Genomic DNA, 14,428 nt, shown 5'->3' on the forward strand with positions numbered 1-14,428 from the left:
TACAACGCAATTCCAGGTGTACATTGGAAACTAAGATTTATTTATGCAAAATAGATTGATACAAAAACTTAAGACAATACAAAGGGGAAACCAAAGTGGAGCTGTAGATTGAATGAGACATGAGTCACTGATGGGGCTGGTCTGCCTACAAAGCCAGCTGCAGAGCAAATGAAGCAAATGTGACTCGATAACTACTCGCCCTCAAGTGGGGGACCCCCCCCCACTAGGGGGCTACATCAGCACACAAAACGGGTGTTTTAAAAACGTTAACCTCCGAGACCGGCGATTGGAGGGGAGGCCAAGTGCCACTCAATTAGTCGATCGCGCGCAACATTGTTGGCGTGCCCGAGGTCGGTGCAATGAAACTGAAAAGCAAGGGGGGGGGGGGAAAGACTGCGAATTTACACGCAAAGACCGTTTTGCGCACGCGAGTCCTGCTTACCCTCGAACTAGCCCTGAAAATTCCCACGTTTACGCACCGTAATACTAACGCTAGGATATTCTAGTGGACTACAAAAGCTCAGCTGTTACAAAAAAAACTAATGTAAAAAGAACTTTTAAAAAAACAGTATTTTTTTTTACATTTCATTGAAAAGGCTTTGTACATCCAAGCTTAAAATGTGGCATTGGGTTTTGCAAAAGCGGATGAAACAGATGGCAGCAATTAGCAAAAGACATGACACTATTTTGTTGAATTGTCTAAGTATAACTTTAAAAAAGTTACATCCATTCACAGATTCATGTTAAAGTTTGTATCTTGAGTGTACAACGTTGTTATCCGATAATTCACAACAGCTGCACCGACATTCAATAAAATTGCCACATTTCTAAAAGCCTAAGGTAACAAGATCTAATATTCCTTTAGGAAACACAGCATGCACTTAAATACATTAAGCCCCAGATCCATTTTTATCACGAGAAACCTGCCCTTCATAATTATCTTCATAGGTTTACAAACTGAATTCATGCACTTTTTAATATATTCATATACGGCTTATATGCTGTAAACAGTTTTGTATAAATATACAGCTGCCAACCTTATTTTATGAGATTCTGAAAATCCCCAATAAATATGCAGTTTATAATCAATAGTATTGATAAAAAAAATCATTAACGAGCTTTTACTGTGAGTGAGGTTGGCTGCGCTATGTACAAGTGGGTTTGCCCGTAAAATCACTTGTGTTAACAGCACTGCAGGTGTACAAACAGCTGTCCAAAAAATAAACCGATACAAGTTTGACTTTAAATAAAAGGGAAAAAATTACTCGTTACACTTGGCAATCTCGACCTTGGTGGTTTGCCCATGGAAAATATGGTTTACATTATGAAAACAAATGCAAAACAAATTGTACACGTTAAAAAATGAATTAAGCCGGTAAAAATTTACAAGTGCCGATTATTGGACTTTTGTGTTAAAACAAACGCTTCCAAATTAAGTTTTAGAACAAAGGGAGGGGGGGGCAGGGAATCACAAATCAAATAAGAATGAAAACTGGGGGCTTTCAATCCACTTGGCAAAGACTTCTTCGTCCGACGATCAATCATTTTGCCCTCTTAACAATGTCAACTTAAGCAAAGTGTGCATTTATCACGGTCAAAGCGACACCCGAAAGTATGGGCGACGTCCGCACAAGTCGGACCCCTCACATTCAGGTAAATATTCCAGAAGACTTGAAGATATGAGAAGCCAATGCTTGCGCCAATTTAAAATTGAGAAAAAAGTGATATTGTAGGGAGTGGCTAAGATTCCGGGAAAATGCCAGCAAGCCTGTCGGACCAATCACAAGCGAGTGCGAATAACATTTAAAAAGATTGGGCCAAACGTCGTGTAACACACTACTGTAGTTACATTCTTTAGCTCACACTCTCGATCGGTATACTGCTACAAAAGTGTGCTGTTAATTACCACTTAGACTGATTCCCACTGGTTGTGGAAGAATATGTGCCTGTGCCACCTTTGAAACGTGCACGCTTCTCGCTGTGGAGTGCACACGAAACTGCTCATTTGGAGAACTTCAAAAGCACACATTCGGGCCTTAAAGTCTAAATGGCATTACATTAGACCGGAGAGTTCACTGGTTACTGCATGAAGGCTGGGGTGACAGTCTGCAGTACACTTTGGTGTTAAATCTGAAAATGAAATTAAAACGGAATCTACCATCTAACAATGCACACGGCGCAATTAACTCAACTGCTCTACAAAAAAAACTTGGCCACATACGTTATTTTATACATCTATTGTTCGGCATATCGTTAAAAAGTCAAATTTGAGCTCCAATGAGCTACCCTGTATGAATACCATGAAGCTTTTTATTGTATTTCAAACAGCAGCCACCCCAGCCATTCCTCATGTTCTGTGTCAAAGATCACTCAACCCTCGCGATCAGGACACCTGAGCAACAAGGCACTATGCTAAACATTTATACTCATGACTACCCAAATAACATCCTTTGGTCTCAAAGCAACACATGGAATGGGCCCAATGTATAAAAGCCGACACTGCTATATATAGCTTCTGGAACATGACAGTACCACACCCACATCCGTTTGCCATCAGAGAACATGCAGAAGCCTTTAAATGACCAAAGCCAGCTGAAATGTGCGTCAGCATCTCCAACCTTAACCGTCCTTGGTTTTGCAGCAATTTATGAAATTAAATAATGAACATGCATGCTTTATGGCTGCGAATGGCTCATTATAGCTCAGTTTTACCGAAACCAACACGGCGTCTTAATTAAAGTCCGCCAGCTGTTCTTGCTTAGGGATTCCTCTGACAAGGGCATAAAAGCAATTGGAGGTTGTCAAAATTTATTTTAACGTTTTTTTCTTCACAGTGGGATATCCCGACCTTAATAACGGTCAGGTTTGCTGTCCAGTGTTACCTTCGAATTCCCCGACCATCTAAATGACCTTGAGTCATGGGCCGACCCAGAAGTTACCGTCACTCCGAAATCCACCGTGGTATCTGCTCAGACCAATTAAAGAGTCCACCGTGGGAGTTGCAAGGTCCTGCCGTGTGCACCAAAACTGAAAGCCGCCAAAGGTGCATTTTTCTTCACAACACCAGAATGTGACGCTGATTTTAAGGATTCGGATTTAAATATTCCAGTTCTGGGCCAAAATACATCAAAGTAATAGATATGTAATCAACAACAATTCTATGAAATTTGGGCATAAGTCGACTTACATTAGCATAAATTATACAAAACGCATCTACATAGGGCTACCATGTAAAAATGCACAAATATATTTCTGCACTTAAATTGGAGCGTTAGCAAACAAGATTAATGCTTTCTCTCACCAATACTTTTCCCGTGACAATTAATCTTATACACTAACCTTATACTTTAAAAAAGGTAATTAATTTCAAGGTTCGAAAACGTTCTAATGGAAGACACCACAATAATTTATTATTTCCTCGGAAATTACTCGTGGAATATTGGTCGCAGCTTCGCCTTTTCTCTACAAAATTACCCTGCTCCGTTACACGCTATGGAGTAAAAACGAACGTGTAACCATTCTTTGTCCCTAACGAAGCTCAGTGATGAGTGCCTTCTCATAAAAGTAACAATCAATGCGTCTTGAAACACTGCAGAGCACTTGTCCCCTCTTCGTTTGCTTGATTTGGTTTCATACAAAACAATCGCAACATGTCAAACTGGCTCTTCATTTTTAACTATGACCCATTTAAAATGAGAACCAAACAGCATTTAGCGTGTGCAATGAGAAAAAAAAAACAGTATTGCTATCCGGCATATAGGTTAATGGGTAACATTTTCAGAAGCAACTGTACTCAAATGATGGAGGAAAACGCAGGCCCCAAACTCAAGATTATACGCATGGCTAGGTGGCACAATTCAGCATCACCAGATCAGTTCCCGAAGTCGAAAGTTTGAGCCAATGCTTAAGTCCCAACGATGAAGCTTTGTTCTGCTTTGGAGACAACTGCCACAGACTGGCGGGGAATGGAAGGCTTCACGAGGTTGCGACACACCGCGGGATTCCCTGGGGAGCTGCTGTACATGTTGCTGCATTGCCCGCATACCGTTGAGCGACCTGTCTCAACAGGGTACCGGTAATGTTGGTGTCCCGCTAACGGTTGGTTCCATTGGGGCACGACCGCCGCACACATTACTCATTGATGAAGTCCACTGCGTTAATATGAAACAGGCGAGCGGATGTGGAAGCCACACGTTATTATTTTGTTTTCTACCGCTCTACATTCTTACAGGGCCCTCCCCACAAGTAATGTCGATAGGCCACTTCATCAAGGCAAACATTTTCGTCTGTGGTTTGAGCCAAAAATTATTGGACCAAGGAAACATTCAATTTTTGGACATACTTAAAAAACATAAAAAAAATATAATACATTGAGATAATGAAGACTGTTCCCCTATTCAACGGCAAAGTTTGTAAAATTACTTGATGTATTATCTGCCAAGACCCTTTTAGGTACTTGAAATTTACCATTTAGTTTAAGTAGGATTCTTGCAGACTCCAAACAAGACTACATGTCAAATTTGGATGCAATATTAACAAATTTGGAAAGAACACTGGTTTGGGGAAGTTTCACGACTGCAAACTGACAGACCAGACTATTAATTAAAACTAGCCCAACATTTACCCCAGATTCTGCAGTTACTACACTTGCCAAATAAAAGCAAACCTGGCAAGTCAAAGAATAATGTTACGTAGCTCACACTCGTCAGACAATCATTTGGACAGACTGGACCGAATTAGTTTTTTAAAAGAGCTAATTATGACTGAATAAAATAATGAAAATAAGCAACTAAAAACGGAAGAAGCTAAACATTAAAGAACTCACGTTAAACAGACAAGAAAAATACCAGCATTGTAGCAACAGTTAAAGTGACTTGTAATTTAATCTGTCAATCTGGTTTGTACATGGTCAAAAAAAATCCGCAAAGTTGATTTGAGGCTAAAAATCAGTTATAGTACATTACATGCCACGCGGTCTTACACTATAGCTATGAGCATTCACAACCCACAAGTGAATTCAGTACAGTATTTTCAGCTGTTTGATGACCAATCACAAACCTATAAAATGTATTCTAAGTTCACTCTTTCTTCAGCTTTACGTAAAGAACTTCAATGTGCGCTGCAAAACAAGAAGCACTCTGGATTGAAAAATACACAAAAATGGAAGACGGTAAAAATCAGAAGTGAGCAAGCACTCCCAGATCTCTGGAGGGGGGGGGGGGGGGCATGTTCCCAGAATGCCGTGCGTTCCTGTCACCCATCAATGTTGCTGTGTTTCCAAAAACTCCAATTACAAATGCCTCTACCTCTCCCCCAGCTTTCGGGGGTTTTTCCCCCAGATTATTTTTGTTGTGGGTATTTTAGTTTTTCTCCATCCCAAACTGGAGTAATTCCTATACAAATTATAAGAATGTCAAACAAAATCTGAGAGTGCTGGTTCGAGTGATAAAAGGCATATTTTTTTCGCTACATTAGCCTCTTTCCTTCGGTGATAGCACGCGCTGCTGCTGGGAAGTCGAAGTTTCGCGGTGTAGCCAGGCAATATTCTCTTATCCTTCAATTAAAACAGGCTAGGCCACTGTGCACTAAATATTTACATGCACAATGGCCTGAGCCGACAGACCGCTAAATGCACTCTCCGCCTAGATCAACTCAGCAAAGTCTTAAACGCTTTATAAAGCGTAGCGCATGAAAGTTTGGAAGTGAAAGCACTAGACGCTGGCTTGAATGGGAAGAGGCTAGTAGACAAAATATGGACTTAAAATGTTTAACACAAGCCATTCTACCATTGAAGCAAATAATGAAAACATTTTGGTTAAAGGCTTTTTTTCCGCTTTTTCTTTAATTATAAAACACGTATTACTCTACAGTTTTCCCGATAAATTCTGGTGGAATACCTTACAGAAGTAATGATTTTGGTTTCTTACCATTGTCACCAACATTACAGATAGGTTAGGCATTGGTACATACTGAATCGTTCAAAGCTGTTAAATAATATTTTTTTAAAAATAATCTGTTAATATGTTCAAAGTAAAAAAAATACAGTAATAAAAGGCCTATGACTTTCCTTAAGATGTCACTCTACTTGTGGCTAATAAAAAACACAGAAGTACTGAATAATTTTGTACTGTATTTATAAGTTCATAGTGTTTACGGATATCCTCTATGCTACAAAACAAGACTGCTTGTAAATTTCAACTGTCTTGCACCAGTGGATTTGAAATGAAAGTAAAAATTGACTGAATAAAATCTTTAATAAAACAGGCTCTGCTTAGTCAACAAAATCTCACACGAATGTTTAAGTGTGCGGTCATTCCACTCATGTGCAACACACGTCTTTTTTTGCAAGCACTGACGCAGAAGCAATACTAATAAAAGCATTAAATTTAACATAGTAAATATTAAATACAAAAAAGAACCAAAAATAAAACACTACAGCAAGCAGGTCTCTTAAAAGTCTTGCGGTATTAATAGTGGGAATAAAAATTAAGACAAACCAAGGAACTTAAGTTAACGTACAGATATGAAGTGTTGAATTTCCATTTACAATTGCCTTTTTATCTTCTGATGAACAGGATTATTAAAATGCCCTCATTTTGTATACACTTGAAAAAAGCAGAAGATACATCAAATATTAAGGACGAGCCTACTGCTTTTCAAAAGAATACTTATAAATACAGTGGATACAAGTAGGGCAATTTTGCTCCAAAAACCCCTTCAGCACTCCTTCATTCCACATATACAGGGATATTACAAAGAGTATGGTATGTCACCCCTCGCCCCATCCACCTGCACACTGACATCAGATATGATTTGTACTATTATTACAACAATGGAGGGAAAGTAAGCTGTATGTAAACGGAGGAGGATGGAAAGAACAGTTGCATTATTACCCAGGACGATTGCAGGGTAGAAGATGATGCTTGTGTGGAGGATGCTGACGTGGTTCAATTACACTGGACAGTGGTGCAGTCGGCTCTTCCCCTTAACTGTTACATTTCCCATTTTCAGAGGGCTGGAGCTTGAATTTTTTGTTCAAATTGAATATTTTTTGTTAAATGGAGAAAAGAAAAAAAACAGAAGTAATTTTACTATCCTGGGGAACCTGCACAAGATTTTCATGCACGTCCGGACACGAGACTTTTTTTTTGTTGTCGTTCAAATTAAGCCTCGCATCAAAAACGGGTGTCTTAACAGGGTATAATATTGCCTTCGTACGAGGCGGTGGGCCAGCACAAGCGACTGCGGCGGGGCGTACTTTGGAAAATTAAGTGTGTAAAAAGGACGTGGAAGGCTTTGATGTACAAATTACTGCGAAAAGCAGGCAGCCCTGCTGGCTCACCAAAAGGTGTGGTGGAACCATTTTGGCCTTCAGGAGACCTTGCACAAGCAGCAGCGCCAAGTGCACAGAACTGTAGAAGGGAATAAAGTGATGATTGTAGCGGTCGGGCACCGACGGCTGAGCGAGGTGGGTGGGGTGGGGGTTCAAGCGTCGCAGGCAGCCAGGACGGAAGGCTGAGGCTGCTGCTCTGCTAGAGTTTCCCGCACGGCGTGCGAGCCGAGGGCCGCGCCCATCTCGGGGACGCTCACGCCCACGTTCACCGACGGTTCTTCGACGGGGGGGCGCGACGCAACACCGATGCCGCCGCCGCCGCCGCCGCCCGACGGGCCCCCCGTCGACCCTCCCCCCCCCTTGGCGCCCTTACTCGTCGTGGCCAAAGCGGCGGCCTCGGAAGTCACTTCCATCCTCTCGCCACTCGCCTTGCGCTCGCTCGTCGGGTCCGGCCTGAAGCCATTGGAGCCAGATTCGCAGCTCCGCACCGGCGCGAAATTCCCCGGCAGCGTGTTGCCCGAGGAGGAGTGCTGCTGCGTCTTCTCCGACGCCTTCCCCTTGCGGCCGCTCTCCGCAGGCGGACCCTCGGCGCCACCGGGCCTGCGTTTTTCCGAGGGCTCCGCCGCTTCCCCCGTGCTCTCCGTCTTCACCTCCTTCGAGTTGGCGACCTCCGCGCTGTTACTGTTGCTGGCGGCAGCGGCGGCGCTGGCGGATTCGCCGACATTGGCGTGCTCGCTCTCGGGGTGGTACTGCCGCAGGCGCACGTGCCACGCCAGGCTGCACACGGCCGACACGGTACGGAACTGGTGCACCACGTTGCGAGGGATGAAGTAGATGTCGTTGTGGCAGAGCTGGACGCGCGCATAGCGGATGCCGTCGCGTCGCATCAGGTTCAGCTTGGCGTCGTCCACCCACTGTACGCACTGCGGGTTTTGAGGGGGGGGGGGGGGGAGGGGGGGTGTGGTGACATCACGTCCCATGACCCATTGCAGATATCCTACAAGGAAACTGCAATGTAAGAAACAAAAAGCTCTTATCTTGGCTATGTCCCAGGTTGTCCGAAATGGGTGTTGAGGTCCATTCATTGTGGGGTGGCGTGGTGGTGCATTGGTTAGTCCACTGCACTATGAATCCGATACAGCCACAGCTAACATCCGTGATGAGTGATATCTGAACGGTTCCCCAGCTCTCTCCCCTCACATCCTCTCCTCCAACACACACTCACCAGCGTGGTGAATGCAGTACGGTCAAACAACCCCCATGAGCAACACGGCGTGGGGAGGCCTTCATCCAGCTGCATCAATACGGGGTGCACATTTACACTGAACACTGGTGCACATAGGCGACAGTGGCTATGGCGAACAGGGCTTACATTTTGTGCTGTATATTTGATCTTTTTACTATTTTCATTACAGCGATGTTGAACACGATGTCAATGCAGCCACAGGAATGACACGCCAGAGCACTTAATAGTGATTCTACAAACCCCTGCCGGCAAAGCGCGAAGACCAGAGGTGTGCGTCACCCTCACCTCCGCGTTTCCCTGGCTTCAGTGGCTTGGCCACGTTGGAGAGGGGGTGGGGGGGGGGATTGAGTGTACCTGTGACATGGGCGGCTCGTGCAGGTCAAGCTGCAGCCTCTGCACCACCTCCACAAAGTCACCCGCGTGGAATGCCACCACGTCCTTGGTGACGCGCGCCTCGTCGTCCCTGCGCAGACACGCGGCAAAAAGCACACGGTTGAGAGAGGGCAGAGTCAAGGATACCCCGGGCAGAGAAATTACAGAACAGGAGGTATACAACATTTAACCCTTTTGAGAGGCGATGAACCGTCACAATTCTGGGGTCACGATTTTATTCAAGAACTATTTGGTTGGTCTTGTATGTACTGTGTTGTGTACAATGTCTGTTCATTTCATACGTTCATCTCATACCGTCTGTGTCAATTGTATCGTCATATCTATCCTGTCTTTGTAACGTCTGACTTGTCTGCACTGCACATTTACTTTGTACTATGTGTACCGTCTTGTAAGATTTATTGTATTCGTGGTCTTATTCTTTCCATTAGCCTAAATATATATTTCCATAAAATCCACAATATAGCGTATAATTAATTCTTACACTCGCAATTAATTGCATATATCACAAATGCAAGAACCTGCTTGCATTAATAGACTGTAGGAGCAAATGCTGTTAGCGAGCACCTATGAAGGCCGGCACGGCACACGAGGGGGTGGGTGACCAGCACCATGCCTGGCTGCCTTTGTCTCCCTAGTGGCGTTGTTTACACACCGCACCAGGTACTCATTTGAGGCCGAGTCGATCCAGGGGAGTTCCAGGACCGGTTCAGCTAATTGTCACTGGTGTTGGCCGCGAGCGGGAATTCAACTCGGGTCGTCGAGTTTGTAGCACAACGTTCTAACCGTTACACTACCGCTCCCCATAACCAAACAAGACACACGCACATTCTTCACGAAAACTGAACGACTGATGAACTAGGGGTGCTGCGAGGAGCCTGCTTAGAGCACCTTTCTCCAAATCGCACAGCCTTGAGCACACCCACGGCCGCCGTTGTCTGCCGGTCAAAGCCCTGGCCAATGTGGTCTGCGTGCGCGCGCGTCCGGTCCTCGAAGAGGACCTCGCGCGGCTCCGACAGGCGCGGAAGATAGTGCAGGTTCTTCACCTCGCTCCTGCAGTGGGGGTTCCGAAACACATACACACACAGAGCCACGTGGTGAAACGACCGGTGGAGTGACACGCGGGGCTTTAACGAGTGCAAAACAGACAACAGGTCGTTACAGCAGCTTGTAAGAGACAGCGGTATTAAATGTAATAGGGGTGTAACTACGATGCCAAGGTGTGACGTAATGGTCCTGTGGCCAAATATCTCAGAATGTGCTCAAGTTCGTCAGATCTTGGATACCAAGCAAGGCTGGGCCTGAATACTGCTTGGATGGGTGACCACTTTTGCACACATAGGTTGTGATGAGGATGAAGGAGCTACATTGTGCACAGCAGGAGCAATGTAGAAAAATGCACTTCACTGCTCCACACTTTCACCAAACTGCATGGTAAGGTTCGGTCAAATAACCAGCCACAAGCCACACTGCACGGAAAGGCCCTCATTAAGCAGTGTATTGACAATGTCCTTGTGCGTCATGTATAAAACACATGTGACGTAACGGACGCCTGAATGTGGAGAAAGTTAGATATTTTGAAGTTCTCGTGCCAGGATAAGTGCGTGCGGGGGTACATACGAAAGAGCGTGCAAGGCGCATGTAGAGTGCAAAGGCTGGCTAGGATGTGCCGAGTCGACACTCACCGACGCTTCTTGCAGGGCGACTTGGGCATGTCGGCCGTAGGTATCATCTGCTCGCCCGGCCGCACCCAGAGGATGGGGCCGTCATCGCTCTCCATGCGAGACTCCAACCGCAGGCTCGAAATGCTGCCCCATGGCAGAGTCAGCTGTGGTAGAGCCATAGGGTCGAGGGACAAATACGGATATCTCCCGTTTAGCCCCTTTTCGAAAAACGAGCGGTTGTGGGGAGCACATATTCAAGCCGTCACGACACACGAAGGGGGCGCGGAGGCAGGGCAAGCTCCAGTTAAGGTTCGGATACCCATTGCCACTGCTACTAGTATGCATGATAAAAAATTGCACCCAGGTTGTTAGAATCGTAGCACAGTGCAGAAACCACTAAGTAAGCACTCCCCAGGAGTTATAATGCACTCACACCACTCGTAAAAGAGCGAAGCTATGGAAAATCTAGTTGCATGCCAAGAGATGCCAAGCATGAACATTAAATGAGTGCACATCAGCAGGGCAATGTAGATTCGTGATTTTCTGAGTCCATGTCCATATTTGTAATATGTAGACAAGATTTAACTTTACTTATAATTATCAACACTATGTAATCTACAATTAGGTACTGGGCCTATATTAAAATGAGTATCATTGCTGGTTGGAATGTGACATTACACAGAATTCAATGCCCTCTCGGGATCATAATTGACCACGGCCTATCCGCTGCTGGATGGACGCTATACCAAACCATCTCTTTGGCTTGCCATGAATTTAACCACTTAGCACCTGTACAAGAGCCGGTGTCATCTCACTCACACACTCCCTTAAGAGCGGAAGGTATTATTTTGGGCGTGTTCGGTCACAATTAAATATCGTGTCGAGACCTTCCCAAGCCCACTTACTTTTTACCAGTCAATACAACGTCTATAAATTGTGTATCTTTTGAACATCTCTTCTGTGCACAGCGGCTACCACTGCAGGAAGATGCCTGTAACCCGACTGGATTATCTATACCTCTGCGGGCACTGATACGGACGCAAAAACAAACTGTTCAAAACCGACTGTGTTATGACCAAATCTCTCATCGGATCTTGAAAGCTACGAAGCAAGCTTGAGTCTGGACACTTCTTTGGATGGGCAAGTAACATGCATAACAGGTTGTGAGAGCACTCTGCGGGACTCGTGTGCAGCAAATAACATAGCAGCAACATCGATTGCTGTAACTGTGTACTTCGCTCCACACTCTTCTCAACCTGCACTGACCGGGATGGTAAAGTCTGGCCAAATAACACCCCCGCCCCTCTCATCCACGTACAAAACGTACAAAACCATGAACATTAGTGTTGAAAGCAATGTTGTTCTCTTATAGAGACATTTCTCTCTGCTGCATTGTTCGAAAAACACTCAAGAGATGCAACGACAAACAGAGCTGAATAAGGTCGGCATCCTTCTCCACACAAAAAGCCTGAACTTAAACAGGCAATGTGTACAAACTTGGCATTTCGCAGTGCTTATCCGAACCACCAAAATGTCAGGAAAAGGCCAAGCCGTCAAAAATAATAGCAATAACAATGCTACCTTTCAGCAAATAAACCTTCGATTTTTACCATCAAATCATTTTAATTAAACACACCATGACTATGCACTGCATCACCCAACAGAATTGGCATGCTGTATTACACTCCTGCCACAACAAAATGTAAATTTTAATTCCGGGTGGCACCTGTGCCCTTTAGCCAAACGTAATGAACAAAATTGACGGAGAATGGATGAGTCAATGAATGCATAAATGGCAGGTGCCAGCATGGTTAAAATATTAAGTGGATTTAGGTGGGAGAGGTGGTGCTGTAAAGGTTTTTAAGTTCGTAAAGAGCAGAACCACAGTTATTTTATTATTCCTTCCAAGTTAGACACCAGGCTAGATAGCTCTGTTGTAAGTAGACATGTAATGACCCCACCCTCCTCAGTGCAGTGTTTTGACGAACAATCCATGAATTGGGGTCGCAATTCCATTCAAGAAATGTTCTCTCATCATTTTTACAGCACCCTGGATGTTTTATATCATCATATTTTAATCTTCTTTTGTACGGTATTAGGTTATGCCAAAAATCCTGAATAAAATTACGACGCAATTAGGATAAACTTCGCATAAATTGTAAATAATTAATCCTCACACAAGATTCACACGCAAAGATATTGAAGCACGTGTCATGAAAAAAAACCGTTTCATTTTAGATCTACGCACACAGAGTAGCGACTCACACAAATTTTGAAGACACCCCCCCCCCCCCTTGCACAAATGGAATGGCAAACACGAGGGTCCTGTTCAGCACTACGGACTTCGGCCCTTCAGTCACCTTGAGGAAGGGCGACTCTTCCAGCATGTCGAGGAACTCGGGGAAGTAGTCGCCCACCTCCTCGTCCACCACGCCCACCAGGCTGATCTGCCTCATGGCGCCGGCACGGTACGTGCCGTTGCAGTACGTCCGCTGCACCTGCACGCGCGCGCGCGAGCACACACACACACACACGACAGTAAGGAAATGCGCGGCCCACGCAAGTTCCGTGCCACAACCAGGAGTTAAAGCCATGGGAGCGGAAGTCAACGAATGGTGAAGTGAGAGGGGGGGCAGCGGTGGGGGCTTACGGGGAGTGAAGCAGGTGCCTCAAGTGCTTGGCGCGGAGAATTACAAACAAAATCCACCTTCCAGAAAATTGCAACTGCGGAGACATGGTTTTTTTTTTCCCCCCCGTGAATGAAAACAAATAGAAATAAATAAGTGCTCGATACTTCACGCACGGGAAAACACGACGGAGGTAAATAAAACAGTCACAGTGCATATGCCGCAAAGCAAATTCTATTTCGAACTAATTTGGGAATCGTCACTGCTTGGCTTGGAAGGGGCTTTCAGTACGATGCCAATATCTGACCACAGATGCGCTGGTCGTTGCCCCCTTAAACCTGGCCTACCTACCGTCTGCATCACTCCAACCCACCTATCTCATCAAAGCATGCCGGCATTGCATTGCACACGTGTTAAGCTCCCGTGTGTTAACCGCCACATCCTCCCTGCTAACGTAACACCATGCAGGTGAACTATTGACTATCTGACCAGTGTTCCTCTTGCGCAGTTAATTCACTCAATATTTCTTGCTCAATTCAATGTCTAATTATAACAACAATGACATCGGTTTCATCTAAGAAACTATTCCAAGTATAAATGTGGGTTATATGCGAATGACCTAGTAAATTGCATGCTTGCTTTCTATTTTGGCACTTAGCAGCAGTTCTTGGCAGTCAAACTAAAGTCAATGCCTTCTGGAAAGTCAGGTGACATTTTACGAGCCCTTCATTCAAATCGCAACATTTCATTCAACAATCATTGCCGATACATCCCCTAACATTGCACGATTTGACCAAAAAATGTATCGCAATCACGTTATGCATTCCTTCAAAGTTACAGCTGATCAGAGGACAAGACAGCTGCTGCAATATCTGCTAAAGATGAAAGTGCCCTTGCTCAAATGCATACCAACATGTAAATGCCACTACAAGGACACAGGCTGCCCACTGTTTTTGTGCGGATAGGCCTTCACGTAACATTTAATAATTCAACATTGGGAGACAAAGACCACCCCCCCCCCCCCCCCTTCCGCACGGCTTATGGGTGGGCATGCAAAGTAAATGAGCCGCTTCGCACGAAATGGCAAGGGCGGCCCTGGTTGGTGTGCGGTAAACAGCAGGTGCCTGTAGCCTGGCTGCTCAGCATGCTGCACGCCACATACAGTCGC

General features: G+C 45.0%; 1 protein-coding gene across 2 annotated transcripts in view; it reads right to left on the minus strand.

Moving 5' to 3' along the window:
- Positions 1–19: 19 nt before the first annotated feature.
- The window catches only part of LOC116942388 (uncharacterized), a 41,509-nt gene continuing 27,100 nt past the window's right edge, over positions 20–14,428 (minus strand). For both annotated transcript variants that reach the window (XM_032954236.2, XM_032954237.2), the window contains exons 3-7: positions 12,994–13,131; positions 10,655–10,797; positions 9,861–10,022; positions 8,934–9,042; positions 20–8,256 (exon numbers count right to left, since the gene is read on the minus strand). In XM_032954236.2, coding sequence (XP_032810127.1) covers positions 7,486–8,256; positions 8,934–9,042; positions 9,861–10,022; positions 10,655–10,797; positions 12,994–13,131 — 1,323 coding nt within the window. In that variant the 3' untranslated portion in view covers positions 20–7,485. The remainder of the gene's footprint in view (positions 8,257–8,933; positions 9,043–9,860; positions 10,023–10,654; positions 10,798–12,993; positions 13,132–14,428) is intronic.

Source organism: Petromyzon marinus, chromosome 14 (assembly GCF_048934315.1).
Source record: "Petromyzon marinus isolate PM22_M1 ecotype Great Lakes invasive population chromosome 14, UKy_Petmar_22M1.pri1.0, whole genome shotgun sequence".
NCBI lineage: Eukaryota > Metazoa > Chordata > Hyperoartia > Petromyzontiformes > Petromyzontidae > Petromyzon > Petromyzon marinus.